This window comes from Toxotes jaculatrix, chromosome 7 (genome assembly GCF_017976425.1).
Source record: "Toxotes jaculatrix isolate fToxJac2 chromosome 7, fToxJac2.pri, whole genome shotgun sequence".
Lineage (NCBI taxonomy): Eukaryota > Metazoa > Chordata > Actinopteri > Toxotidae > Toxotes > Toxotes jaculatrix.
The window spans coordinates 22085669-22113072 of record NC_054400.1 but is presented as its reverse complement, the minus strand read 5'-3'; the positions used below and the strand labels follow the sequence as shown (position 1 = coordinate 22113072).

Genomic DNA, 27404 nt, shown 5'->3' with positions numbered 1-27404 from the left:
TCGTTCTTCCCTTCAGGACAAATGAAAAACTTCTGTATTTTATATGGTGACATGTGAGTTTTAATTGCAAAACAACAATATATAACTATAACATTACATTTGGCTCATGTGTACTGTAACAGTTTCTGGGAGAACACCAATTGTACCCAAATGTCATGTGAGTAAACAAAGACAAAGACTACAGTGATGATTTGTATGTATGACGTTGCTTCAGTACAAACATGAACTAAATAACTTAAGAGGCTGCATTTGCAGTATTAGAATGCTGAGTTCCAGAGCCTTATTTCATAACATGTAACTAAATCAAAACTGCTGTATCTGGCAGTCCACAGAAGTGTCGTATTACTCAAGGTAACAGCAAACACATCCACAACATGGGAGTGTTTGACTGGTTGGGACCCGACTTTGCCATTGTTACTCCAGAAAAAGGAGGAAGAGGTTGGAAATTGCACATGTACGTGGACATCCTCACACAGCACTCCAAAGCTTTACTTCAGAATGGTGTCTTCATTTGCTGTATGGAGGAAAGTTAAAAAAAAAATGAGATTAGTAAATTTGGGATTTCACACTGCAAGCATGATTCACAATCATTAAAAAAGTGTGACATTTTGTTGTAAAGTTGAAAGAGTGCACAGCTGTATTGTACACTGGTTGCTATTATTGAGTCCACCTGTATGAGCTGTGCAGCATGCAGGTGTGTGTGTGTGTGCAAACTGGACACTGAACATCTAATGTGAATAAGGCTGAAGAGACTACCTTCTGCTAGCTGCTTGGCAATGCGCTCCTGTTCCTCACGGACCTTTTTCTCTTCCTCCTCGATCCTCCTCTCCTCAGCTGCAATAGGCTTCAGGTTATCTGAACAAATTAAGAGGTTTATTTGAAAAAAATTATATTTTTTAAAAAGTATTGTAAAAACATGTATGCACTGTATTTCAAAAAGGACATCTGGTTACATTAACCACCATCTTGTTGAGCTTCACCAAGCAAGATTTGTATGTCCGCATACAACTTAGCTATAACCAGTTTTCACAACTGTTACAAAGACTGACAGATCATTCATCTCTAGTGTTTTTAACATAATGTTTGGGGTGCAAAATTTAATGCTCTATATTATATTTAGTGGATTAAAGTGGGTTGATCTCAGTGCACTGCTGCTGTAAAAATAACGCACCATATCGCCTTTTGCCATAGATGATGCCAGCAATCAATGCTGAATACCTGGCTGTCTGTAATGGGAAAAAAGACACATTAGTGACATTCATACAATCTCCAATTAACCTATTAATAAACACAGGTGCAAGATATATAAAAGAACACAGGAGTTCTCGGCATCCTAACTTGCCGTTTCGACATCTACTAAACTCCACAGCGTTATAGTGCTGCAGGAGTTTACTGTGACCTTGGTCATGTGCACAAAACACAGGTCTAGCAGAGCTGAATTAAACAAATTTCCAGTGTGGTCAGTACCCACAAGCATTAGTTTCTTTCCAATACAACAACCTGTCGCTCTCCTGTTAGCAGGTGTGAGCGACAACAAACTGCTTCTTAAACATTTGATACAAGCTGAACTGAATAATCATAGCTAAACCCTTTTTAAACCGAAGTAAAGGAAGCGATATTCTTTATATAATGCATTGTATTATATTAATGTCCATTATTTCCAATGACTTTTCTATTTATAACCTGCAGTTGGCGCTACGTCGTTTCTATGAGACAGTTTAACTTTTAGCAATGTCAAGGGTGATTTTCCGTCAGTGCACGTTACGCTGCACAATCATATTCACCAAATGCGTTAATAAGATCTAATGCAGCACAGCTATAATCACTCGTTTGACCTGTGTCTGACTGCAGACTTCAATAACGTTGCAAAGTTACAGTTAGCTGCTGGCTAGCATGCTTCCTAGCTAGTGGTTAGCAAGTTAGCCTGCTCTTTTTAGCTTGCAAACTGAGATACGACCGCAAGCGTCATTTTACAGAAAAACACGAACAAGCTTTTTTTTCACAGTATATGTTTGAACACAAACCTTAATCAGAGGTGACACTGCAACTGGAGGAACCATTGTTTTCGCGGAGGCTAACTGCTAGCAGTAGAGGTCACTTTCTCAAGGAAGAGGACTACGGGAGAGGAGACGTCTTCTTCGCTGACCTGCGGTTGGTTGTCATTGTTCAAGTGCTGCCATCTTCTGGAGTAAAGTGTCCTCTGCAGTGGAAACTCACAGGTCAGCCGTGTTCTCCACGTTTGCTTTTATTTTGTGTATTTGTCACTGTAATCGTGCAGAATACTGTTCAAATGAAACAGATTATTAAATCAATTATTAAATTTGAAATTAAACCGTACAAAATACCTTAAATATATTAAATAACCGTATTAATTATATATATATATATTATTAAACATAATAATTGCCATTAAATAATAATATTTCTCTCTTTACCACATTTCTCTTTTCTTATCATCTGCATCTATAATAATAATAATATTTAATTACAAATGTATACTTATTGAATGTTATTAATATAAAATATAACAGAAACATACCTTTATAACAATCATGATCCTAGTCACATTGATCTGCAATGAAAAAAGGCTATCATCCAATTAGAGCCTTTACTATCTCTTCATTAACTGATCTCCATCTTCTCAGTCCAGACATAACACCATATAGTCCATATATTACTTTAATATCACCATGAACCTCCAAATACAAGGTTCTATTATGAACTACAGCTCACCAAATTTCCTACTGTAAGTGTCCAGTTCATGAATTATGTCTAGCCAAATGGAATGTTAACCAGTATAACATCTATAAATTTTTACATTTATAAAGATTGTCATGTTCAATTTTTGTTGACACTGAGTCACAGAATATGCATCTTCCTCTTGGTAGTCATTTTGTGGTGCTGTCCACATATATTAAACTACCTGAATTAGTCTAAACAACATTATGTCTACCTCCAGGCTGTGTTAAAATTGCAAGCAGTTAGAAAATCCTGAATATTTCAATAGTATGTTGTTTTTCCTCTATTATAGCATCAATAGTCATTTGTGAACTAAAGATGGAGCACTTTGTTACACACCCATGAAAAAGGCTTTTTGAAATAGCAAAGGTCATCCAGAAGAGGTCAGCAGAGATGCAGGTGAACAGGTCTGTGCCTGACGCCTTTCAGGAAGCTGTGGTACATTAGTCAATGAGGAGAACAGTTGTGTGAGCAGTATAGTATAGTACAGTGTTTATTGACAACAGAGCAACACACTGCGTGGTGTGATATTTGCATGAACTGCAAGCAAATCATACTGCATACTTTGTAGGCAAAACTACTGGACATTGTAAACATGTGAAAAGCAGCACCAGGTTTAGAAAACTTTGCAAGCCCCTGCAGACCTCCTGTGTGAGCACATGGATTTAAAACATCACAGTTGCTATTAGCAGAGAACTAATATTTGTAGCTGAGATCACAATTTATACCAGACTAAGCTGTCTCTATAAGGTACAACTTCCAAAATCAGTGGGGTATGGAGTTTTGTTCTAGATTAGCAAAAAAAGCTTTAAGCCCTGAGAGCTGCTATGGTGATAACAAAAGCTTTTTCATTCACTTTCTTGTGGCCCAGACCAAAACAGCAAAGTCTGACCTCTTCAGCCAAACAATAGGATGTTGATAATATTACATGTTTTCACAGTGGGAATCTGATTCAGGAGACCTTCTTGTAAAACATATTTTGTTAATTAAAAAAAAAAAAAAACTTTACAACTTCACTGAAGCCACACTTTTCTTATACTGAGAGAAATTCAAATTCAAATATTCAGAAATATTCAAACTCAGGATTACATCAGACCGTTGAAAATGTTTGTGTCATTTCCCCCAAAATCCTTTCTGGCATATTTGATACAGTATATTTATATATTTGTAAATCTTTAAGATTTCCTGCTGTGTGGGCTGAAAGACTGATTGTACACATGCTTGTGTTTGGGAGTTTTAAGAATAATCACTAAAAGTTACATAATTTTATCCCCATCACATGTGATTTTTTTTTTCTGTACAGTTTCACAGTCAAGTACATAAAAAATCAGTGTGAATGACACCTGTGGTTTCCAAAGCAGTCGCTAAGCTTATTTATTGTCCTCTTGGCAAATCTCACTTTCCCTCTTTTCTTCAGGGAGGCTGTGTACTCATTGGACTTGAGTTTAGAATAATAGTCTGAGAACTTGTTGAAGAGGATGGAAATGGGCAGCCCATTGAGGATAATTCCAAAAGCGATGCAGATGAAAGCGAAAAGACGACCCAGTATGGTCTCTGGGTAGACGTCTCCGTATCCCACCGTGGAGATGCTGACCTGCAGGGAGGTGAGGAGAGCAGTCACTGCTGATGGAGAACATGAATCACAAGCCCGACCAGCAGACAGGTTCAGTCAGTCTAAATTAGGGCATTTTGTATCTTTACAAAAAGAGATGCATGATGAAGACAAAATGTCTCTAAGCTTCCATATCGCCCCACTTCATGTTGTAATTGTGTTAGCAGTCAAAGTACTAAAAATATAAGTGACCATGTATTTTATTTATGGTTAATTTTAAGCTCAAATAATTGCATGGCACTCATTAAGACTCACATCCATCCATTATCTATACCACTTATCCACTAAAGGGTCACGGGGGAGGCTGGAGCCAGTCCCAGCAGACTTTGGGAGAAAGGTGTCACCAGTATGTCACAGGCCTGACATATAGAGACAAACAACCATTCACACTATAGACAATTTAGAGACACCAATCAACCTAATGTGCATGTCTTTGGACTGTGGGAGGAAGCCACACAGAAAATTCTGGATTCAAACCCAGAGCCTTCTTGCTGTGAGGCAACAGTGCTAACCATCATGCTGCCGCCATCATTTTCTTGACTGCACCTTAAATTTCATGAGATGTACCTGAAGCTATGTCCGCTGTCCCCGTTCATAGACTTTTGAGGTTTCCTGCTTACAGGCTGCAGCTAAACTGACTGAGAAAAGGGTGGGTGCTCCAGTGACAGAAAGACTGCACACAATTCTTCTGCTTCTGTTCACATGACTACAGCAGGATTCAGCAGCAGAGAGCAGTGCTTACAGTAACCTTTACTATAGTCATTACTATGATTACAAGGATTATTGTTCCCTTTCCCAGGATTAGAGGTAAGATTCTACCACTCGGTCAAAGAGGGAGGTGAATGTTCTGTTCATGTGTTTATTCATGGCTACAGGCAGACTCAGTGAACCGAAGGTTCATTTTAAATGTTTAGCTCAAATAAAGACGTTAATCTGGTTACTTGCCCCTGTAAAACTGACCAGGTGCCAAAGATAAAAAGATAAATATACTATCTGTAGTTTGAACCTTCCCATTGACCATGCGAGTCCCACATAAAGTACGAGGTGACACATTTTTTAAGATTACTGTGTATTCTCCCTCTGTGTTGTCACTTTAGATTCTTGTTCCACTGGTCTTTTACACTATTATATTTTGCAAAGATGTACTTACAGCTGCCCACCACCATGCATGAGGTATACTGGTGAAGTTTGTGTGCGGCATGTCATGCTCCACAGTGTAAACCATGGCAGAGAAGCTAAAGATGCCCATGGCAATGAAGAGGAAGAGGCAGCCAACTTGCTGGTAGCACTGACGCAGAGTGAAGCCAAAAGCCCGCAGACCTGTGGAGTGTCGCGCCAACTTCAAGATACGAAAGATTCGCATCAGTCTCATGATCCTCAACACTTGCCCCAGCTTCCCCACCTGCCCCACCGCCTGCATGTCAGCCTCATGCTTCATGTAGTTTTCCTCATTGTCAAAGAACTCTAGGATGGCCTGCAGATACTGAGGCAGGATGGCAATTAGGTCCACGGTGTTGAGCACACTCCTGCTGAAGGCTTTGAGGTCTGGGGTGGACACCAGACGGAGCAGGTACTCCATGGTGAAGAAGGCAATGCACATGGACTCCACGTATTCCCAGTGTGTCTTGCCACTGAGCTGACCTGTATGAGTTCTGTATTGCATCTCCTCCACTGTGTTGAGAGTCATGGCCACCAGGGAGATCAGGACAAACAGACTGGAGGCCACAGCCATCAACTTGGCCTCAACAGATGAAAATGGCTTCTCCATCAGGTTCCAGATAGCTCGGCGCCTCTGGCCCATGAACATATCATGAAAGAGCTCCTCATTCTCCTCGATCTCCACCTCAGCCTCCAGCTCCCTCTGGATCTTCAGCTGCTCATTCAGCTCGTCCTGCCTCTCTTCGAAGGAGATGCGGCAGCAGCGGTGGGTGTTCTTGATCCTCACGCCCCAGTAGTTGATTTCCTCCAGAAAGTTGCGGGGACACAGTTCGTCCTTGATCCACAGCACACCAGTCCTGTAGAAGTTGAAGATGCTGTGGAAGACATCCGGGTCCCTGTCAAAGAAGTATTCATTGTTGGTCACAGTGTAGTCATCACACAGGTCCAGCTTCATGTTGTGGTCAGTGTAGGTAGCCAGTCGTCCTATTCTGGTCTTGGGATACTTGGCAGCCATCTTGTAGGCTATCTGATAGGGCTTCCCCCCTACATTGATGTTGATCATGTAGTTCCTCTTGGAGGGTGAAATCTGCCTGGAGAAGCTGTACAGAGCACTGTCATCTTCATCATCCTCATACTCAGCGTAAATATCATAGATGTCTCTGCTCAGCTCCTGCATGGAGTTCCATGTCTTCACGCAGCTTTCCTTGGCTAGTGGATAAACAATCTCAGAAGGTCTTCGATTAATATCTGAATCTGCGACTTTGTAGTTGGGGAAGAGACTCTGTCTCCTGTTCCACAAGTTGACCATCTTGCTGGTGCTCCCCATGTCGATCCCCCCAGACTACACAGCAGACAGAGCACTCAGACCAGCCAGCATTACTGCTGTCTAATACCCCCCTCACCTAAGCATGGAGGACATGAGCAGGATGCCTCATGGCCCCATTAATGTTGCTGACTGAGAGGATCCGCGTGCTTACAGGACATCTAAATACCATTATCCCCTGCTGAGCTGCCTGGCTGACATTATGTTGGCTGCGTGGCATATCTAAACAAATGCCCCTAATAAATTTGCCCACTTTTAGCTTTATAAATGTCTTATGACATGGACTTATAGTAATACATCTGATTTGAGTGATTTGAAGACAGTATAAGCAACAATAACAGACATTTTCAATACATTCATGTATGAATACATAGGCACCGTGCCATGAATTAATCTTTTTGAAATCCCTACAGATTACTCAAGGAAGTCATATTGGAGGGCTTTGATTGGAAAATACCATTGCGTGTCTGTCATTACTTTTATGTTGTTTGTGGGAAAACTACAAGACTATGTGATTTTTATTTATTTATTTTTTAATTCATCACAAGGTACTTTGCAAATTTTTATTTTAGTAAAAGTATTTTTTAAAGAATTGTCTCTAAATGGTTTCTGTGGGTTGCTATTTTGCACTGGTTTAAGATTTCTGCACTGAAGGGGAACAAAGCGAGCATGGTGGATACATAAAAGAGGATAAAGGCTTTAAGCATTAACCTACTTCCTGATTGGGAGGGGGTGAAGGAGTCTAGGAAATAATCTTTTGTTTTTATATTAAACCTATAGAAAGGCATCTGCTGTAAGGTTGTGACAGGTTATGACACATTACACTAACCAGCAGGAAGCAGTGATTAAACCACATGGCAAAACTACTCAAAAGAAGTCCAGCATCTAACATAACTTTGCTTGCAAGTGAATCCTCTTATTAGATATCAGATTATAGTCCTGTTGATTAACAGCTGACCAGACGTTCTGCATGGCCACTGGCTGATGACATGATGAACTGTGCAGTAGTCTATTAACCTTTATTTACCTTCCGGGTGCCAACCACTGCTGACTTGTTAAAACAATTAAGGATTTAAGTTGTTAAAGCTCTGACATTTAAATAAAGCTACCAGACTTAAGTTAGTCTTGTTACTGTAGTGTGTCAGACGAACAAGAGGTGAAATTCATTTGCAAAACACAGGGACACACCGGAAAGTAGAACCCACTGTGAAAAATGGAAATATCATGATATGATATACTGTATGATAAACAGAATTTGAAAGCTTCAGTGCTACTAATGAGAAACATTCCACAATGAGTCTAATGCAAAGGTGTAACTTTTGAAAGAGGAATAGCACATCTTTCTCTTAGGAAGACGTTGAATTCCTAAACAATAACATGCACCTTTACTCAGTCCAATACTCTCAGGGGTTTTGCTGCTACAGCCTGACCTGGTCTAATATGACTGCCTGTGTTACATTAGTGAGTCAGTTTGCTGTCCCTGTGACTCCTACTACTCGACTTGTGCTACTGCAACACTCAGTTTTCACATGTCATAGATATTTCAGTGGTTTTATCACAAACGATAAATAAAAAACTCAAGAGTATCTCGGAAATTAGGGGAGAATAAGGGAAATTTGGTGTCATCATCCTGTAATAGCTTCTTATGGCCTTTTAATATGGTATTCAGCTTGTCTATGGCAGCAGACAGCCTTGGTTTTTGACCCCCCCACATCAGTTTGTTTAAAAAAAAACTGCCAAGACAAACATCATAGGTGGACAAAAATGATGGTGATTTCCAGTTACTACACATTGGCAACCAACCCCATACTTCCCAGGGCTCATATAAGTCTTGTTCCAGGTTTTATTTGCAGGAGGAGGAGGAGAAAGAAGTAAATTTACATTTTGAGTCAATGTTTTTTTCCTTTGATGATCCAGTAAGCAAGCATCAATCTATATCTCCACACTTGCATTTCACTAGGATTAATATCCCCTACTTTCAAAGTCTAAAGTTTCCTGTCAGTCACTATTGTCCGCAAGATTTACAGATCAAATTTAGTAAATTCCATTCAAAGCTGCTTAGTGAAACAAGAATGAAGGTTTTAATCCCTCCTGTAGGTTTATAAAGCCTCCTGTCATATTCATTCTCTGTTATTTACAGCTAAACACAGATTGTTCTGTAACAATAAATGCTGGTGTTTAACCTGACCTTTGCTGATGTGATTACAAACATACAGGGTCTGCTCAAAACAGGCAGACACAAGGCATCCTTATGGTTTTTTTTTTGTTTGTTTTTTTCAACTAAACTTATTTTCCCTAAAACACTGTCAAGACTTCAGAATTACAAGTGCAAATGCCTCAAAGGTTTACACACCGTAAAGACTCAAAATGTGTGATCTCCCAATGTACACTTTTTTGACCACACACATCAAAAAACAGAATTTTGTGAATATGAATGGCAGGATTGTTAATTATTAAGCTTGTGATTGGAGTAATTTTCACCCTTGCAGTATTAATTAACCAGAACTGCCTGTTCAGGAGTAACTCAGTTTGACAGCATGTGTCATTGTGAATAAGATTCAACTTACAAATATGTGATACTGTGGCAGTGACAGCATTCAAGAGAAGCTGAATATTGGGTAAACTGTTCCCAGCTACAGTTTCAGGTGCAGCAAACGTTTGTCATGACAGCATTTTATATGAAATCAGTAGAAAATGATCTGTTGTAATGAACAAATGAATCCAGCAGATGGTAGCATCACAGTCGGTGAAAGACAATCCAGGCCTGTCATAATTAATGTTTTCTATGTCACTGTACTGTGTGACACTACAGAGACAGTCAGATATTGTTAGGTCTGGATAAACAACTCATATTACTATTAATCAGATTAGATTTCTCCACAATAAAGGCTGTTGGATGTGAAGTGTTAAAAATATGACTCAGGTGAGGTGGTGCCAAGCGTTTAATTCCAGTTTGTAGTAAAAGCTTAAAGGAAAACACAAGGAGGGTCCTGCTCGACCGTGCTATATGCAGTGTTTGCTATGTAGCTGGAGAAACTAAACCAAGTACTGAGCAAACAGTGGGTGATTTAGATGTAGTTAGAGTGTACTCGGTAAAAAAAGTTTAAAAGGCTTGCAATCTCAGATAAGACTGTGGAACTCCTGCTGATAAATAGTGTTGTGCTTATTTTAGCTTTAAAGCTCTTCAAGCATTTTTCTTCCTTTTGCCCCCTAATTTGTAACACCTAGAGGCTCTACTGGTGATTACAACATACTTTCATGTTTTTGTGTCATCTGATTTAATAAGGGGATAGATCAGATCACGGCTCACCAACTAGGTTTAACTGTTGGGCAGATTTTTCAGAATTGTTTAATGTGGGACCAAAAAAGTTATACAAACATTGTGAAGCTGTAACCCTATTTTTTTCTATTTTTTATTTTTTTGCTTTTCTTTTGTTTTTGTTTTTTGTTTGCTAGTTTTTTCTCTTTTAAGAATAAAACACATTCATAAGACTTATTGTTTTAGGGTTATAGCTGAGGACAGATGTTATTTTTCCCATCATCTACTGCTAACAGGATCTAATGTCACTATAAAACTGACAAAAAAATGACTCATCTGTCTTAAAATGTCTTGTTATGTCCTACCAAAGGTCCAAAACCCAAATATATTCAGTTCACTGTGATGTTAATTTCTCATTTCATATTCAACTATCAAAGTCGTGTATATGCAGATTAATCTATCTGTCCATCAGATCATGAATTAGTTGACTAATTGTTGTAGCTCTAACCCATATACTATGATAGGCTGTAATTGATAGGTTATCCACACTCATTAAATGATTACCTTCATTTATGTTTGAATGAAAATAATGTTGTTCTTTTTGTCAACACACCATGTCTGTTAGACTGCTTCCTGTCTATGCCTACCTGCAATAGCAGCCCATGGGCTGCAATGAAAACTGTATATGACAAACACCTCCACTTTGACATCCACAGGTTTTCAGTTTAAAATCCGAAATCTGAAAATTTATGCAAATAAAAAAATATATATACTCTGTATTTTTACAAAAACATCTAGTGTGACAACAATATTCACGTTTTTTGAGATGTGCTTACATCACAACATAAATAAATGTTCATTAACATAACTGAAATTCAGAGGGACATGTCACAGCAGAAAACGCAAAAGTGTAATTATTAACATTAATGATTAATGAATACCCTTTAGCTGCTTCAGTTCCAGGGTCATGGCTGACTTAGACTCTTATGAACAAACAGAACAGAGACATTGTTCATGTTATTAGTAATACCTGTGGTTTTCTGAATGCCTGCTGTGACAAAGGCCTATTCTCTTTTGTCTAAGGGTCACATGCATCATTTGTGAGAGGGCAACATGATTTCTCGTGTTATCGACGTCTAGACAACAATGGGACGTTTTGGACTTCAAAAGATGAAGACCACCTCATTTCAGGATTTGTACTGCTCCCCATTATAAAATGTGGGTCGGGATAGTTTTTATAATGTCTACCTGCCTACTCTGCAGTGGGATTACTTACTTGCCTGGTTGCACCATCCAGGTGTTTCTTGTACATGTCACTGCAATTTTTAATCTTGGCCTTTTGTTTGGTACAGTAAAGCATTCCTAAATTTTGGAAACAAAATACATGTATTAACAGATTTATTGTGTACAGTTATACAAAGCTGCATGTCCCTATTTAAAAAAAAAAAAAAAAAAAAGTGTATAACATTATTATATTTATGTATTGAAATCCAATTCCAGATTTGAAATTCTACATGTTCAGTCTTACAAAAATGCTTTGTGGACCACCACGTTTTAAAACATTATTTTAAAATGGACAGAGTGTAATCGCATTCGCATTTTATATAATTTCAGGAGGTACATTGCCGAACACACTTAAACTTCTCACTGTACATGCTCACTAAAAACCTTAGACAGAGATACCGCACAGCAGGGCCTAGCAGTGGAATCTGCGTAAAGTTACTTACACCAAAATAACACCAGAGAATATGCGATTGTGCGAAAATAAAAGCGTCTCATTTGTTTCACTCCCAAATATATTTGCATCATGACAAAATGAATTGATCAACCAGCGGGCCAGTTGGGAAAAAAAATAATCACCCTCAAATGTAAAGTGATTTATTTTTGACAGGCACCGAAGGCGAAGGCGTCTCTTTCACTGGCTGTGGGACAGCCTCAGGTGAATGGTGTTCTTCCAAGGGGTCTATTCTTTTATTTGTGTGAATACGTTTTTCTGTATTTTTGGTTGCTCCACAGAATATCGTCTATATTTCTACAATCCTATTAAAGAAGAGCCACGAAAGGAATGAGTTTGTAGAAGCTAATATAATTAAGTAATCTATAATTACCTACATGTTATTCCAGCAGTGAAACGCTCACGATGACTTATTTTGAAAAGCATAACCGGATGTTGTTAATGTGGGTAGCCTCATCTGTTAAGAAAACGCTGTTTTTAAAGGGAAACCAAGGTTGTTGAGGTCTGTGGTGGGCATAGCAGGTTGAAGGTAGGTGTGAATTCATTGTGTCGTACTGACTGTCCCAGCAGTGTCGGTGTTCTTGTCCTCTAAATGTCTCTTGTTTAGCAGCGTATCACTTTTGTTAGCGGAAATCAAGATGCGGGCAAGTGTCAAGTCCAGACAACTGGCAAAGTGCAAGCTAAGCTAGCTAGGAAGAAGCTAACACGGCTAACGGTACCGTTGCCCGGTTCACGGGAGCAGGCTGCCGAACTCAGTGATGCTGCTCCGTTTGTTTGGTTGAAGTAGTCGACTGTGGAGAAGTGGATAAATGTAATTGGGTGTTAATTAAAATGCACTGTCACAGTTGTATTGAGTCTTACAAGTGCAGTGGCGAATATCTCCTTTGAATGGCTGCGGGGGGTGGGGGTGGTATGGCCCCCTGAACAGGTACACAAACAAGCTGACAGTTTTGCTATTGTATCAAGTGAGTGTCCTACGATTTAGCTGAGCCTGGTCAAAAATATTAAAAGAAACATAATTTCTTTTAATATTTTACCTCTGCAGCCTGTTTGTGATCAGCTGCTTTCTTATAGAATGTCATGACAAGTTTTATCTGACCTTTTATCTGTATATGTGTCGCTGTCACTTTGAGGCTGAAGTTTCTTTTGATAAAATAGTTTTCAGTGTGTTGTGTCACCTGGTCCATTGCAGCCGTGCAAATAAAAGAAAACCTAGTAATCAGAAAATGAACCTTCTGATAACTGACATCAAACACATTAAGCGATTTAATTTGTAAGCTAATCAGTCACAAATTTAATTTTCATGCCAAGTTATTTTGTTTGAGCAAAATTAAGAACGCTGTCATTTAAGAAACATAACTGACTGTGGATCGTATGTTTTAGTTTTGTGATAAATCGTATAATGTACTATAGTCCAGAGTGATTTCTCCCACAGCCAGAAAATCTGTCACTGGATCACCATCTTACCCTGACTTTTCCACCAGTAGTATAGAAATGCATGCATAACAATGTATATTAAAGTTCACTTTTTTCTATTATAATATAATAATTACTCACACATTCTGTGCCTGCTGTGGGTCAACTGTGTCATGTGATTGGCTTTTTTAAATTTGTTTTTTATTATGTATTTGTGTGTCATGTAGGCTGCATGTTTTTATCCTTTATGTGTTCTCCTACCTGAGATTTGCTAGCTTCACCATCTGGCGTGAACATTATAAAACAGCCACCATGTCCAGTGAATGTTTTTGCTTTTTCTTCAGAAGCCTTTACAAAAACTCTACTGCTGACTGTGCACATTCAGAAGAGGAAACAACTACCATGTACACTAAACCATATGAGCAAACTGCTATACTTTTAATTTTGAGTGCTGGAGAGGAATGTATGCATGTATGAAACAATGCTTATGCAAAACTAGTACCTGTTTATTTATGGAAACGACCCAGGTAAAGAAGAACACAGTTTAAACGATAGAATCAAAGTGGGAACAAATAATTTAACAAGAGTTTAAGGGTTGCAGGTGATGGTGAAGATGTAGCAGGGAATGAACCTGACCAAAGAAGATGGCACATTGCTCTTACCTTGATGGTGAACCACAAACAAAACATCAAAACAAAATTGAACACTGACTAACTGATAGCCAGTTGTTTTGTTTTTTGATTAATGTAAAAGTCAGAGGATATTTCATCTTGGCTAAATGTATTATTTTGTAAAGAAAACTACTGTTACCAGAACAACCTGTAAAGACCTCATCAATCTTATTTACTTGAAAAAAGTGGATGGAGAAGATGTCTTGATGTCTTTGGGACGGGTGAGACATTGTCTTCTAAAGTGATACTTTAACCATTAACCACACCAAAGCCTTACCTTAGAAATCCACATATACTCTTTGTGACTTCAGAAAAAACAGTCACTAACTTAGTCGTCTAGTTTGTGAAAATGGAGAGAAATTGGTCACATGGCTTTAATCAGTTTCATTTGAAAGTGTAATGGGGGGAAACTGCATTAAAAATGTCAGCAAATTTCCTGTGCTGTAATTGTTAGCTTATTAAAAATGCCAGACTGTGTTGGGGAGTGCACTGCCAGCCTGTGGGAGGTCTTCCGACACACACACATACACACATATACACACAGATACACACATATACTTGTATGGAGAAACATGACCGTCACAAATTCCCAAAAGCTAGGGTAATGTCTTCAAGTCTTGTCATGTCATGTCTTGTTTTGTCTGGCCAGCCGTCAGAAACCTAAATCCAGTTTAGGTTGACAATCATAGATGACTGAGTAAACCAGAAAAATTCACATTTGAGCAGCTGGAAGCAGAAAAGTTTGGCATTCTTTCTTAAAATGTGCCCATTAATTAATTAATTAATAGATATTAACCTAATCAGTGCAGTTCTAATACTCTAAAATCGAAATTTACTCCTATACAGAGTTGAAATATAATGCATAAGAAAAAATGTGGAAGTTTACCACAACACTCTTGATGTCTGGTTTGTCAGAAGTAAGATTCTTCCCTCTTTATCTAACCTTGGTTCTCCTGTGCCTGCATACCAATAGACACATACTTTTTAAGCAGTGACATGGGCTGTTTATAAAAAAAAAAAAAAACCCACACACACTCATTACAACTCTACTAATTCAAAGAAGAGCAAAGGTCAAAGCCACAGCATAGTTAAGATGGTTGTGTCAAGGTTTCTCTCACTCTTACAATAATCATAAAGGACAGACATAAAATATGTATTAAAAAAATTCGTTTCTAACATTGCCTTATTTGTGACCTTTCTCTGGGAACAAGAGCTGCTTCTTATTTGGATTTGTTGAGCTGAAGTTCATCTTAGTTCACTGTATATTCCCTCTGAGCAAAGGACACACTTGTAACTGCACACTGTGTAAAATGATACTGCCTGTGTTGTCCCATGCTTCTTCCACTGCTGAGCCGACCTTAGCTGAGTCCTCACTCTCATAGGAGTACACTTTGCCCTGACAGTAGCTTTCACAGCCTCATGTTGCCGTTCATTTCTCTTCAAGAGGTGCTTGTCTGTGTCACATTGTACCCATGTGATCAGTGTTGGTGTCGTTTAGGGAAAAGCCATCGTGAAACAGGGACATTTTAAAATGGTGGCAGTGTAGTAGATGTACAGAAACATTTACCTTGTGTTTCTGGGCCATTTTGTTTTGGGGTCGTTTTCAGGATTTCAAGACATTTTCAACAGAAATACAGTTAAGTTTGATTGAAAAATGTGTTTCAGTATTTACAGTAAACAGCAAGAGCTTCTCACTACAAACACCATTTTGTCCCGATGTGCAACAATGATAGAAGGAGACATAAAGAAGCAAAGATTACAGTTTGTCCACTAAGAGCAGTGTCACACCAACAGTTGACCTACAGCATTTGTGTAGTGTCCACCACCGTTCGCTCTGATTGGTTCTTATCAGCCTGATGTAACATGAACCATGAACTGGCATTGGTTCAACAGTGTGCAATTTTTGACATGTTGTCAATTGGTATTACTGGCTCATGAGGAGACTGTTTGATCAGGTTCACAGTGACGTGAAAATGTGTGATGACTTCATTCTGTTCATCTCTCTGCAATGTGCTCTACTTGTGACTTTCTGTCAGGCATACGCAGAACATACGTGCACGTCAGCTGACTGTGAGCTGTGGTCTTTGTGGTGTCTTAAAGCACAATTGTTAAGAGAGGATGGAAGAGAGTTGTCTTTGTTGCTTCTTATTCTTTGAGGCTAGCTTTGCATGCAATGGCACCTGCAAAAACCCAAATATAACAGCTGCAATACATGAGAGAGGTGTAGACTGAGGGAACGTGGACACTCCCATGATCACAGTGTAACAGTTTAACTGTGTATTATTTGTACTCTAACCAAACTTGTCCTTCTCTTTTCTTCAGGTTGGTGCTGGTTGCAGGGCCCTGTGGAGCAGAAGAGCTGTGCCATTCCCCCTTTTGTCCTCTCTTGCCCCCCCTCCCCCGTGTGTTCCCCTGTGTGTAAGTGACCCCTCATCCCCACCCGCCCCGCCACCTGATCCCTCCTGTTGTGTCGCCACTCCAGCCCGAAGCCCCCCTCTCACCCCATGCTTGGGACAAAGCCAGCTCACTGCCAGCCCAATGACTGCCTGGATCGTCTTGCCTGTCAGCCTGTCTGCCTTCTCCATCACAGGAATATGGATAGTGTGAGTTACGGAAACACTTAACCGTGTCACGTATGCTGTCACATTGAAACATAACACGTTCCCATTACCAGGTGTACAGATGATATACCCGATAGTTCTGTTTACATGGTCAACAATTAAGAAGTGAAATTGCAAACAGAAATATGTGGAAGAGAAAATGCACTCTGAGATATCCACACTGTCAGCTAACATTTGAGTCCATCGGTTAGTATTCCTTCTGTTGGGTAACCCATTATCTTAAGCCCAGTTTAATCGTGTTTCTTGATTATAGTCTCATTTGTTTCATCAGGGATTAGAACACTGGCGTTTGCTGTTTCTTGCTTTGGATTATTGTGTGTCCTCTGCCCTCCAGGTATGCCATGGCTGTGATGAATCACCATGTTTGTCCTGTGGAAAACTGGTAAGCGATTTTTCTTCTGTTGATCTGAAACTGGTAGGGAACAAACTGGACTCACTGTGTCACTGCTACAGGTCTTACAACGTAACGTGCACAGAGGAGCTGCCCCGACCAGGCTTCCCCAAGACATGCTGCACCATCCAGGACATCCCCCTCATCAGGTCTGCTGTTCCACCTCTCCGCCTCTCTGCGCCTTTGTTTCTGCAGAATACAAAAGCATTTTGTGTCAGCGAAGGCCCAGAGGCATGAATTAGCACCTTGTTATGTTGTGGCTCTGTGACGGTCATTAACCCACGCTTTGCATAAATTGCATTTGTTTAATCTGCAAATAAGCCTCTAACCACAGACAAGCACAAAAGCACTCTTGTGAAAAGGCATCATGAGACTTTCAGGCTTTTTAGCAGAGTACGCAGAGGAAAGTCTTCTAAATTTCAGATTTACACCTCAATTATATCAGAGCAAAGTGGTTTCACATTCTTTACATTCTTGAACTAATGAGTGTGGTTCACGTAGCTGTAATTGTAGTCACTTTATTTATTGCTGTACATTTTGACTGTACATGGCCATCTGACACGGTTGCTGTGGCCTTGTATACAGTGACATATGTATATCTCTAACAGTTATTCTGTCTTCCTGTCCTACAGTAAATGTGGCTCCTACCCTCCTGAAAGCTGCCTGTTCAGCCTGATTGGCAACGTTGGAGCTTTCATGGGTAAGACCTCGTTCCAACTGCATTTAAAACCAAACACACACACACACACACACACACAGTCATGTGGTTAAATGTCATTGAGCCCTCAAGAGTACTTCCTTTAAAGGAATTCGCTTTCTTGCTGAGAGTTAGATGAGAAGATTGATACCACTTTCATGTCTGTATGGTACATATGACGCCATAAACAGGAGATGGTTAGCTTAGCTTAGCATACAGACTGGAAACAGGGGGAAACACTCTGTTTCTGTTGTTCTGTGAGGTCAAATATCTGCCCACCAGCATCTCTAAAGCTCACTAATAAATTAATTAATTAATAAAATTAATAATTAATAAAATTTCTTGGCTGATAGCCATGACGTCTTGACGCCCCTATGAGGTTGCCAGGCAACCACTGGATACTCCAGGAAGTGGCTACATCCGGAGAGGAGAAATAGCTTTAGCACAGAACTCCCTGTAAAACCACAAAAACATCAGCTGCTGTGTAAAAGGGTTTGTTGTCATTTTGTTATTTAAGAATCGGTTAAATGTTTTGCAGAATAATAAAAAAATGTTAAATATTTTCCACAAATATCGGGTGATTTTACTGTGAAGATTTATTGTTAAGTACTGATTATTCAATATGCTATGAAGTGAAACTGGTCGAATCGCCAATCAAATCTGCGATTTACCTTCAGTTCAAATAAGACCTCTTCCCTCTGCTCTTTAATACAAACACAGTTACTGAGTATAGCTGAGGTGAGGAGTGTGTAATGTCTGTCTCCTCTGTCCATAGTGTGTGTTTATATCAATCCTCCATGGTGCCCACAGAGTCCAGCCACAACCCTCCAAGAGATATGGAGGGGCTTGAAATAGCCTGTGCTCTCTAATCAATAATGAATGCGGCTTTCCTTCCACTTCCCCCCTTTGTCCTCTCCCCTGCACGAACCCTCTGTGGCCCTCCACCATTTCACCTCCTCCTCCTGTCTAGTTTTATCACCACTCAGTTCTGCCCCAATTTCCCCCTCTGCCCTTAATTGCATCCCTCTCCTGCTGTTCTCACCATCGCTTCATTATTCACATCACCTTTCCTTCCAGTGCTTCCCCTACCATTATATTGGGGGGGGCACCCCCTGCCCCGCCTTCTAAGGTCAAGTTCATTTTATTTAATTTTATTTTCTATGTAATGCCAGATCACAACAGAAGTCATTTAAGGTTACCTTTCCTAAAGAACAGGTCTATAGCTTATTCTTTTATTAAACAGACTAAATATCTGTATGTTCATTATCTTATTTACACGACGGCATGTCATTTCTGTCTCTACATGGTCGAGCATTTACAGTTCTCCTCTGCGCATGCACACACACACACACAGACACATGCACACGGTCACAGGTGAGCACACTCCCCCCAGCGGACAGAGAGCGCACGTTGGAAAATGTGTTGCATCAACCACCTGGAAAGGCTGTAAACCTTGGGGAAACACTGCCTTCTCATGTACATTTTATTTTTTTTCCAGTCCACATGATCTCCTTTTCTTTCCTTGTATTTTTATTTCTAGATTTCATTTCTGTTTTCTCATCTATCTGCTTTTCTCTCACTTGTGTAAATAAACTGTCTGGATGCTTTAGTTTCTTATCTTTGACTTCATCACTTTTGGTAACTTGTGATGTTGTTGACCTGTGTTTTACAGCCTTGGTGGTATGTACAGTAACACACAGCAACCTGCAGGTTTATAGTTTTCAAACAGAGATGCTAAACCTGCCCTGAAAAGTCCCTCCTTATGCAACCAGAGATGAGAAACATCTCTGAGCAGTAAAACCAAATCAGATAGTCTAACATGAGCAGAACGGGTGCAGTCACATGTCACATGCCCGCCACCTGTAGATAAAATATGTATAACACTTTCAAAGTTCATTTTCTCCGTTTAGTATAAACAGAAAATCTGTTCTTTTTCCATTTTTAAGACCTTCAGTAGTTAGCTAGCAAGCTAAACCATGATTTGTTTTTCATTTTCCACTGACCCAGAGATTCATATCAAAAGGCTTTTAGAGTGGAGTGTTATGTGTATTTAATGTTACGGACGCAGTGTAAACGTGTGTTGTCTAACGTTGTGTCCTGCAGTGGTGATGGTGTGCCTTCTGCGCTACGCCCAGGTGATCGAGCACAGCCACCGATGTTGGGTCAACACCAGCGCTCTGGTGTCCGGCTGCACCAACGCTGTGGGTCTGGTCATGGTGGGCAACTTCCAGGTAAACCTCAGCAGCAGTGACATGAACAAATTGGTGACATTTTGCTCCTTTTGTTGGACCTTAGACGAGTGATCCTACATTTCTGTCCGACAGGTTGATCATGCCAAATCTCTACACTATGTGGGTGCCGGTGTGGCATTTCCAGCAGGGCTGCTGTTTGTGTGCCTGCAGTGTGTGCTCACCTACCGGGTAGCCGTAACCGCCCTCGACTACTGGATGGCCCATTTCCGGGTGGCACTGGCCCTTGGAGCTATGGTCTCCCTCGTCCTCAGTATCCTTTACTTACCAGTGGGACACCCCCCTCGCTGTTCACATACAGTTTCACATACATTTTAACTGTTCATTTTTAATTTTGAATGAAAATTGTTTGCTGTATGACTTCCTTCAAGTTCATCATGTAACTAAGTGACCTTTTTCACTGCAGACGTTTTGACATGTCATACTGAGAAAAGCATTGGCGTAACTAATGACATTAATAACAAGAGTCTCCCTCTTAGGTCACCCTGACATTGTTCAAGCTCACACACTGGAATGACTTCTAGGCGACTGAGCCATCATTACAGTTATTAGTTAAACCTGTGCTTTTCCCTTTTATGTGCTGAAGACAAGTCATAATGTCAGTTCTGATAAAGGTCTGTTCAACTCCAGTCAGAGGAGTTAATGTTAAGGTTTATCAATTCAACATTACCTACTGGTGTTCCCCAAACACATCTGCAAATGATGATTAATAAGGAAACATTTACTGTTCTGTTTTTCATATCTGAGTTTGTGTCTTAGTCATGTGTTTGGGGATAAAACAGCTTTCTGTCCGTATCAAAAAGCATGTGGTGTAGTTCACAATGAAGGAATAGGTTGTTGAGGTTGGGTCCGTGACCACGGGGTCTTTTTTTGTATGGCTCTATTCACCCCGTCACAGCTGCACCTCGCCATCCTGAGATCAGTGGACTCACAGTCCAGTCAGGTGGTGGCATGCGGAGAAACCATCGGAGAGGCCTCTTGTTTTCCTTCTCCTTATGATTCCTTGTCTTGACTGACTTGACTCTTGTGGACGGATCAAGATGTTTGTCCTTCAACCCTGAGACTCTGAGAAAACAGTTTATGTAGGACTGTCTTTCTCTTCACATCTCATGGTCATCCATCATTGCTGTCTGCCGTCTCCTCACCCACTTTGCGGCAAGGATTAGAATCATTCAGGTTCATGTTAATCATCTGATAAATAATAAGTCTGCGTAGGTGAATATGCTGCATTCACCGACTCGTATCCTGTTATTTAAACCTGTTTAGTAGAGCTGCAAAGCCAATTGCAATTTAATCCTAATCATATTACACATCTGGCACCCTGAGGTTAAGCTTCTTGTGATAGATCTCATCTTATTATATGATGGATGTGACTCAGGCTGTTAACGTTTTTTTTTTCTCTTGCTTCTGTAAAGTCAGTGAAATGGGAGAAGGAGTTCTGTTTGTTTTGCTCATGCATGTACCAAGCAATGTTTGTCCTCCTTAACCCGTCCTCCTCTCAGGTGGCATCTTCTTCATCCACGAGAGCTTCATCCTGCAACACGCTGCCGCCATCTGCGAGTGGGTCTTCACCGTCGACATCCTGGTCTTCTACGGCACCTTCACCTACGAGTTCGGCACCGTCACCAGCGAGACCATGATGGTGGGCCTGCAGCGGAGTCACCACCACGGCTCAGGGGTTATCATGGGCCCCAGGGCCCGGGGCTCCACGCTAGGCGGGGCGACTAAGGGCCTCAAGTCCCCCGGGGGAAGCAGCACATCCACACATCTCAACTGTACCCCGGAGAGCATAGCCATGTTGTAGCCCTGCATCGCAGCCCAAAGGTATGAGATGTCACTGCAGAGGTGTTTCATGGGCACAGGAAGGCACGGAGACAGAGGCAGCATGTAGAGGAAGTTCTGATATCTTTAACCAGTGAACCAACACCAGGTTGTCCCATCTGTAATACTATAGTGTCATTTTTATTTCCCCTAACGTTGGTACAGGCCCTTGCAGTCAGATGTCCTGTTACATTTTCTGTGGCGATGTTGAAAGGAGGGCTGAATGTGTGGAGCCGGTTTGAGCACTGGAACCATGAATGTTTTCTAAGATGTTTGTGGACCTGGGCAGTTCTTCAAAAGAGCAGGTTTTTTCCGGATTGAATGATTTTTTTTTTTTTTTTTTTTTAAATAACTGCGTCACTGGTGTCATGGTGGAAAAGTAAATAACTCAAACCCACAAGGTTTTTCCCCTCCCTCCCCCAGACACTCCTTCATGAACTACCCACTGCTGTTGTGTGGCCCACCTGTTTTGGCCTTTTGCTTATCTCTGCACGGCACACTTTTTGAATGAGAGAATAACCGTTTTTGTTTGCGTAGTAAGTAGAAAATACTGAATGTTTGAGAAGTGAATAGTTAACATGTATGTTTTATAGGCTGTAAGCAAATGGCCTTTGAAAAAAAAAAATCAATCAAACATTAACGATCTGTCGAGCGATTTGGCAAAAATCACGAATTTCACCCGACAATTACATTTGGTTGCACAGATGATTTGAATGCAAATTCTGATGGTATTTTTTAAAATTATTTTACAAAACATGCACATGAGTCTCTTGAGCCACTGTCATTCTTGAGGTCATAATCCATTTCATTTACACGTGAGTGTTGTAATGACGAGGACTGTGTCTCTTAAGTTGATGTCATTCCATTACTGTCCCACAAGTTGCATGATGGGTTTGTTTGTTTGTTTGCTTTTTTTTGGTAACATTTACTTTGATGCTACTTTTTATTTCATATATTGTTATGTCTGGTGCAATAATTGCTGTCAATCATCTGATAATTTACACTCCACTGGAGTGAATAATGCCTTTTTAGTGTGTTGGGAGCTGAACACAGGGCTTTTTGTTTGTTCGTTTGTTTTTTAAGTGACACCGAGACATTTGAAGTGACCTACATCTTATAGTACAACTATAATGTGACTAACACATTTACAGAATAACATAGCTCTTGTCCACACACTGATTTGATTCCAGGCTGGACCCTTGGAAGCCTTATTTGAGTTTCGAGTAGAGGTTTTCTGTTAAATACAAAGTGATGTGAATCCTCCTCAGTAGTTACAGGGGACGTTTTGTGAACCGAGAGGTGAATATGATGCTTGTAGACCTTGTGCCATAAACCTCATGGCATCACAACGGTGCCAGTACAGTGTTACAACCAGACGATACCATACAGGTTTTAGACTGAAGCGAAAGTGTGTCATATGTTGAGGTTTTAGTTTTAAGTTCCTGTTGCCAATTTCTCTTAAAGTGAAAATTGGGGTTGTGAACTAGCTTTAACGCCAGACTGCCACAAACCACCACTGCTCAAACTATAGCTGACGAATGCCACCCAGTTTATGTTTTTGTTTTAAGTGAATGAGCTATTTCTCTGTGAGCTGGACGTTTCGTAACACACAGACACGCGCACAGTATTCTGCCCTCTGTGTAGTCCTGACACATTTTAAACTGTCTAACCACTGGATGCCAGCAATACACATTTTTAAAAGGTCACATCACCTACCTCTTTTATCTTTTGTGGGGTTTATGTTGTTAAAAGGTGAAAGCTAGAGTTCCAACATGCTCTCCATCTCACAACCGTCTGAGGTCGAGAAAAGTATTTAACATGGCGGCAGCTCAGCGATCCCCAAAGATCTGTCTTAGCAAAGGACGGTGGATCTGCTGCGACACAAGACGCGTAACCATGTGTCAGGTCAGTTTTCTTTACTTTTTGTCATTTAACCTGCAGCAATCTTGTCTTGTTTTGCAATCTTGCCAAAAAAACAAAACAAAAACAAAAAGACTGGAGTTTTGATTGGTTTTCTGGACGGCAGCAGTAGGTGTATGAATTGGTATGAGTGCTCTGTCTTAGCCTTATCCCTCGTACTGTGCCGGGGGAAGATCTTGTGTCCAGCTGTAGCCTGTTTCACCATACTGTAACCAAGTCACGAGGCGTGACTACAAATGGCAGCTTGTATGAGCCCTCACATCAGGGTTGGATTTATTCTGTAATACCATCTTTCACAGGCCCAAATTTAATGGTGGATTTTACAAACTTTTTTTTTTTTTTTTTAATTTTTCTGTCAAAATGTGCACTTCAGTAAACTTTCACATGGTATGTTTGTTCATGGGAGAATCCTGTATTACAAAAGGCTGCCTGACCTGTACATGTGTTGAACTCTAGCAACAGCAACACAGAAACTATATAAAAAAAAAATGTATTAGTCTTATGTCCTCGATTTGAAAAATATGTAAAAAAAAAAAAAAAAAAAAAAGAATGGTAACAGAGGAGTCGGATAATTTCCCTGAAAACAAGTCAACACAGATTATTTTGTTTCCTTTTTATAAATTCTGTAAATATTGAATGATTTGTCTATCATTTAGGTATTTTCATTTGACAGAGATTTATATTCAAATATGAAATAAAAATGATAAATTATTAGCAGCTGGTTTGCATGGGCTGTTCTTTCAACATGAAGCATTGCATTTGTTTCCTCGTAAACAGCAAAATTATCAGTAAGTTGCTGCTTAAAATAGAACAAAATCTAACAATCTTTGGGTGGTTGTTTTAAGAATAATATACCATAGTAATAATATAGCTAATGTAGCAGAATATAAAACACCTAATGAGAAGTGTAGGATCCAGAGTTTGAGCCATACTGTGGACTAAAACTCTGGATGTCTCAACCTTTTATGAGGAACCAGAATTTATGGAAGTGCATAATATTAATAATCTCTTACTGGAGAGCAACTGAAAATCAGAATTCTCTCAGATTTTAACATAATTTTTTTTGTGGAAAAACAACCATAAAAAAGGGAATCACTGATTTATATATTTCTGACTTTAAATAATTCATATTCATTAGACAAATTCAGCGGAACAGTTTTTTATGCATTTACATCTCATAAATTTGTTTTTAAAAAAAGGAAAAAAATGCTCAGTGCTGCTGTCTACAGCGCATTCATCTTAAAATATCTTCATACTAACTAATGAGAAAAGAGCATTTTCAGTTTTGTGTGTTTTTCAACGAGCTCACTGTGTATGCTGCATTCATGCCACTTCAAATGAATGGAAACCACAGGAAAACACTCAAACAGGAACAGTCACACATCAGTATTATTATTATTCCAACAAGGATACTCCCACTGCTAGCTTTATAGTCACAACAGATAAACAGAAAGTACAAATCTAAAGTTATCAGCAACATTGGATTTTATTTATAAGGAGCTCCCAGTAATCTTGGCTTTGCAGCCATTTTGCCAACCATGTCCTGATCATACTTTTCGCCAATTGGGAGACACTACCTATGTCCTGATATTCTACAAATACGAGGCTGACATGGGCACTTTTCCCGCAGCTCAATGCTTATAATTACACTCTGTATGAAATGGCATGAACGCAGCATTATGAATTTCCTGAAGCTTTCTTTCTTTTTTCCCAGTAAAATGTCACTGTGCTACAAACAAGCACCGTCATGTCATGTGTACATGGCTCCATGTAGGTCCTCCAGCCTGTGTTCCCTCTGTTTTCTTCTCTCCTACAGGACAGAAAAAAACGAACTGTTAAGCCAGGGACTGATGCCATGTTGAAAGCAGAGTTTGAGGATGAGGATCAGTATGTACCATCCAATGCACATTGACACTCACCTTGTCTTTTTTAAACTCCTCATACTCTGGATTGTCAGTTGGTAATTCAAGCCGGCAGAGCGGACAGGAGTTAGTCTACGATTCAAAACACAAAACATCAAATCAGGATAAAAAAAACATACACCTTTCCATTACACATCTGGTGTAGAATCTGAATTATAAATTCATATGCTTTACCTTGCCCAGCCAGGGCAGTATACATCCTGAGTGGAAGAGGTGTTTGCAAGGCATTTCTCGAACTGTTTCCTGTTCCTCAAACTCCAGCAAACAAACAGGACACTTCAGACCTTTGTCTGTGAGAAATAAAAAAAAAGCCTGATTAAATCCCTATAATATTATTAATCCAATAAAGGTTTGCAAATTATGGCTGCTCTATTCCTGCATCACTGTGTTTCAGGCTCACACCTGCTTGCTCTGGAGAAATGATGACCACAGTGAGAGTCTGAACAGCAGTTTTGGCAGCCGGAGGGGGAAGACGTTGGTCCCAGTCTGACAAGTCAAACACCCCCGAGTCAAGTAAGTCCAAGCCCTGCATTAAAGACCTATACACAAAGACCAACAGTCAATCAAAGCTCTGTACACTATTCACCAAAGTACAGCGTTACAGTGCGTCTGAAGGGTGTTCAGACTCACCTGGCCAGCTCAAGTAGTGCATTCTGCCGATACTGCTCCTCAGGGTTGGTGGGCTCACAGTTGTGTTCATCAAAGTAGGATGCCATTTTGGTCCAGACAACGTTTGTCTCTTCTTTGCATTAAGATACCTGGCAGACATATGGACACTGAAGGTTCAGTGGTTTGTACCAAAAACAAAAACAGAGAACACAAATCCACAACTGATACTTAAAATAACAAATGGGGGGATTTGGCAGAACCTTAAAACTGATGAGTTACGATAACCATCGTAAGATCATCATTTATGAAGTACATTAATTTATTGACGTGTCAATCACAATTTTATATTTTCCTGTTGTAACTAACAGTAAACCCTAATGATTCATCTGTTAACATGACCTGGGCACATGTAAGTATTACTGAACAGGACTATAGGGGCAGAGACTCAGGCACCTGAGGGGTCAGGGCTCCCCTGGGCGCTGCTCTACAGCTTACGACTTCAATTTAATAGCCAGGCCGGACTTATTTATTCCTATAATAATAAAATGAGACGTTCGTTTCGCGTTATTCCCAATAATGTTTGTCTATCAAACTATAAAGTTCAAGCAGTGCGAAACAACAAGTTCAAGCAGCCAATGTTACACTCAAAAAGTTCCTTAAATAACTTAATGTTTGATTAACTTCATTCATGAATGCAGAACTGAAAACCCATAAAAAATAAAATAAAGATATAAAAAATGAGATATCAGATTGTGTTTTTGTTTTGGTTTGTTTTTTCTTTCTGTTGAACAAGGACTCATAAATGTTGAGGCTATTGACTGAGTTTGATATACTCGTAGCAGAGGACCCGCCATTGATAAACAAACGCTAACAAAACCATAGAATTTCTTTAACTTGAACACAAAGACCGAACTCGCTGTAGAAAAGTATAAACTGTTCAAAACAATTCTTGGCCGGACTTTACAAAGGAGCTCGACTTACCTTAAATGTTAGCCATATAAACATTTGTCATTCTTCCGGGTATGACGCTTACCCCGTGCGGTCCATTGACCAATCAGAGAAAGGACTCGCGCCCTGTTTCTTCTTCTTCACAAAGTTTAAAGGCGATTAGTAAACGACAACTTTCTATTACCGCCACCAACTGGTACAACGTGTGAATTGCTGCTATAAAAGGTCCGTGTATCTTTTGGTATTTGAATTTTCCTTAAAACGCTGATATTTAAAAAAAAAAAGTGCTTATTTGATTTTCGTTTTAAAATA

At 39.9% G+C, this 27404-nt stretch overlaps 3 protein-coding genes across 3 annotated transcripts; 1 reads left to right on the top strand and 2 right to left on the bottom strand.

The window, feature by feature from the left end:
• Positions 1 to 4066: 4066 nt before the first annotated feature.
• On the bottom strand, positions 4067 to 6836 carry LOC121184459 (potassium voltage-gated channel subfamily V member 2-like). The gene is made up of 2 exons (XM_041042120.1): positions 5502 to 6836; positions 4067 to 4333 (listed from the first exon to the last, which is right to left on the bottom strand). The coding sequence occupies exons 1-2, from the start codon at positions 6834 to 6836 to the stop codon at positions 4067 to 4069; spliced, it is 1602 nt and encodes a 533-aa protein (XP_040898054.1).
• Positions 6837 to 12279: 5443 nt separating this feature from the next.
• LOC121184460 (transmembrane protein 150A-like) lies at positions 12280 to 24330 on the top strand. The gene is made up of 8 exons (XM_041042121.1): positions 12280 to 12356; positions 16237 to 16517; positions 16870 to 16917; positions 16989 to 17075; positions 17559 to 17626; positions 19727 to 19854; positions 19948 to 20125; positions 21375 to 24330. Exons 2-8 carry the CDS (start codon positions 16453 to 16455, stop codon positions 21674 to 21676), a joined length of 876 nt encoding a protein of 291 aa, XP_040898055.1. The 5' UTR covers positions 12280 to 12356; positions 16237 to 16452; the 3' UTR covers positions 21677 to 24330.
• rnf181 (ring finger protein 181) lies at positions 23961 to 27178 on the bottom strand. The gene is made up of 6 exons (XM_041042122.1): positions 27126 to 27178; positions 26166 to 26293; positions 25938 to 26074; positions 25710 to 25825; positions 25533 to 25607; positions 23961 to 25423 (listed from the first exon to the last, which is right to left on the bottom strand). Exons 2-6 carry the CDS (start codon positions 26249 to 26251, stop codon positions 25364 to 25366), a joined length of 474 nt encoding a protein of 157 aa, XP_040898056.1. The 5' UTR covers positions 26252 to 26293; positions 27126 to 27178; the 3' UTR covers positions 23961 to 25363.
• Between the last annotated feature and the right edge of the window lie 226 nt (positions 27179 to 27404).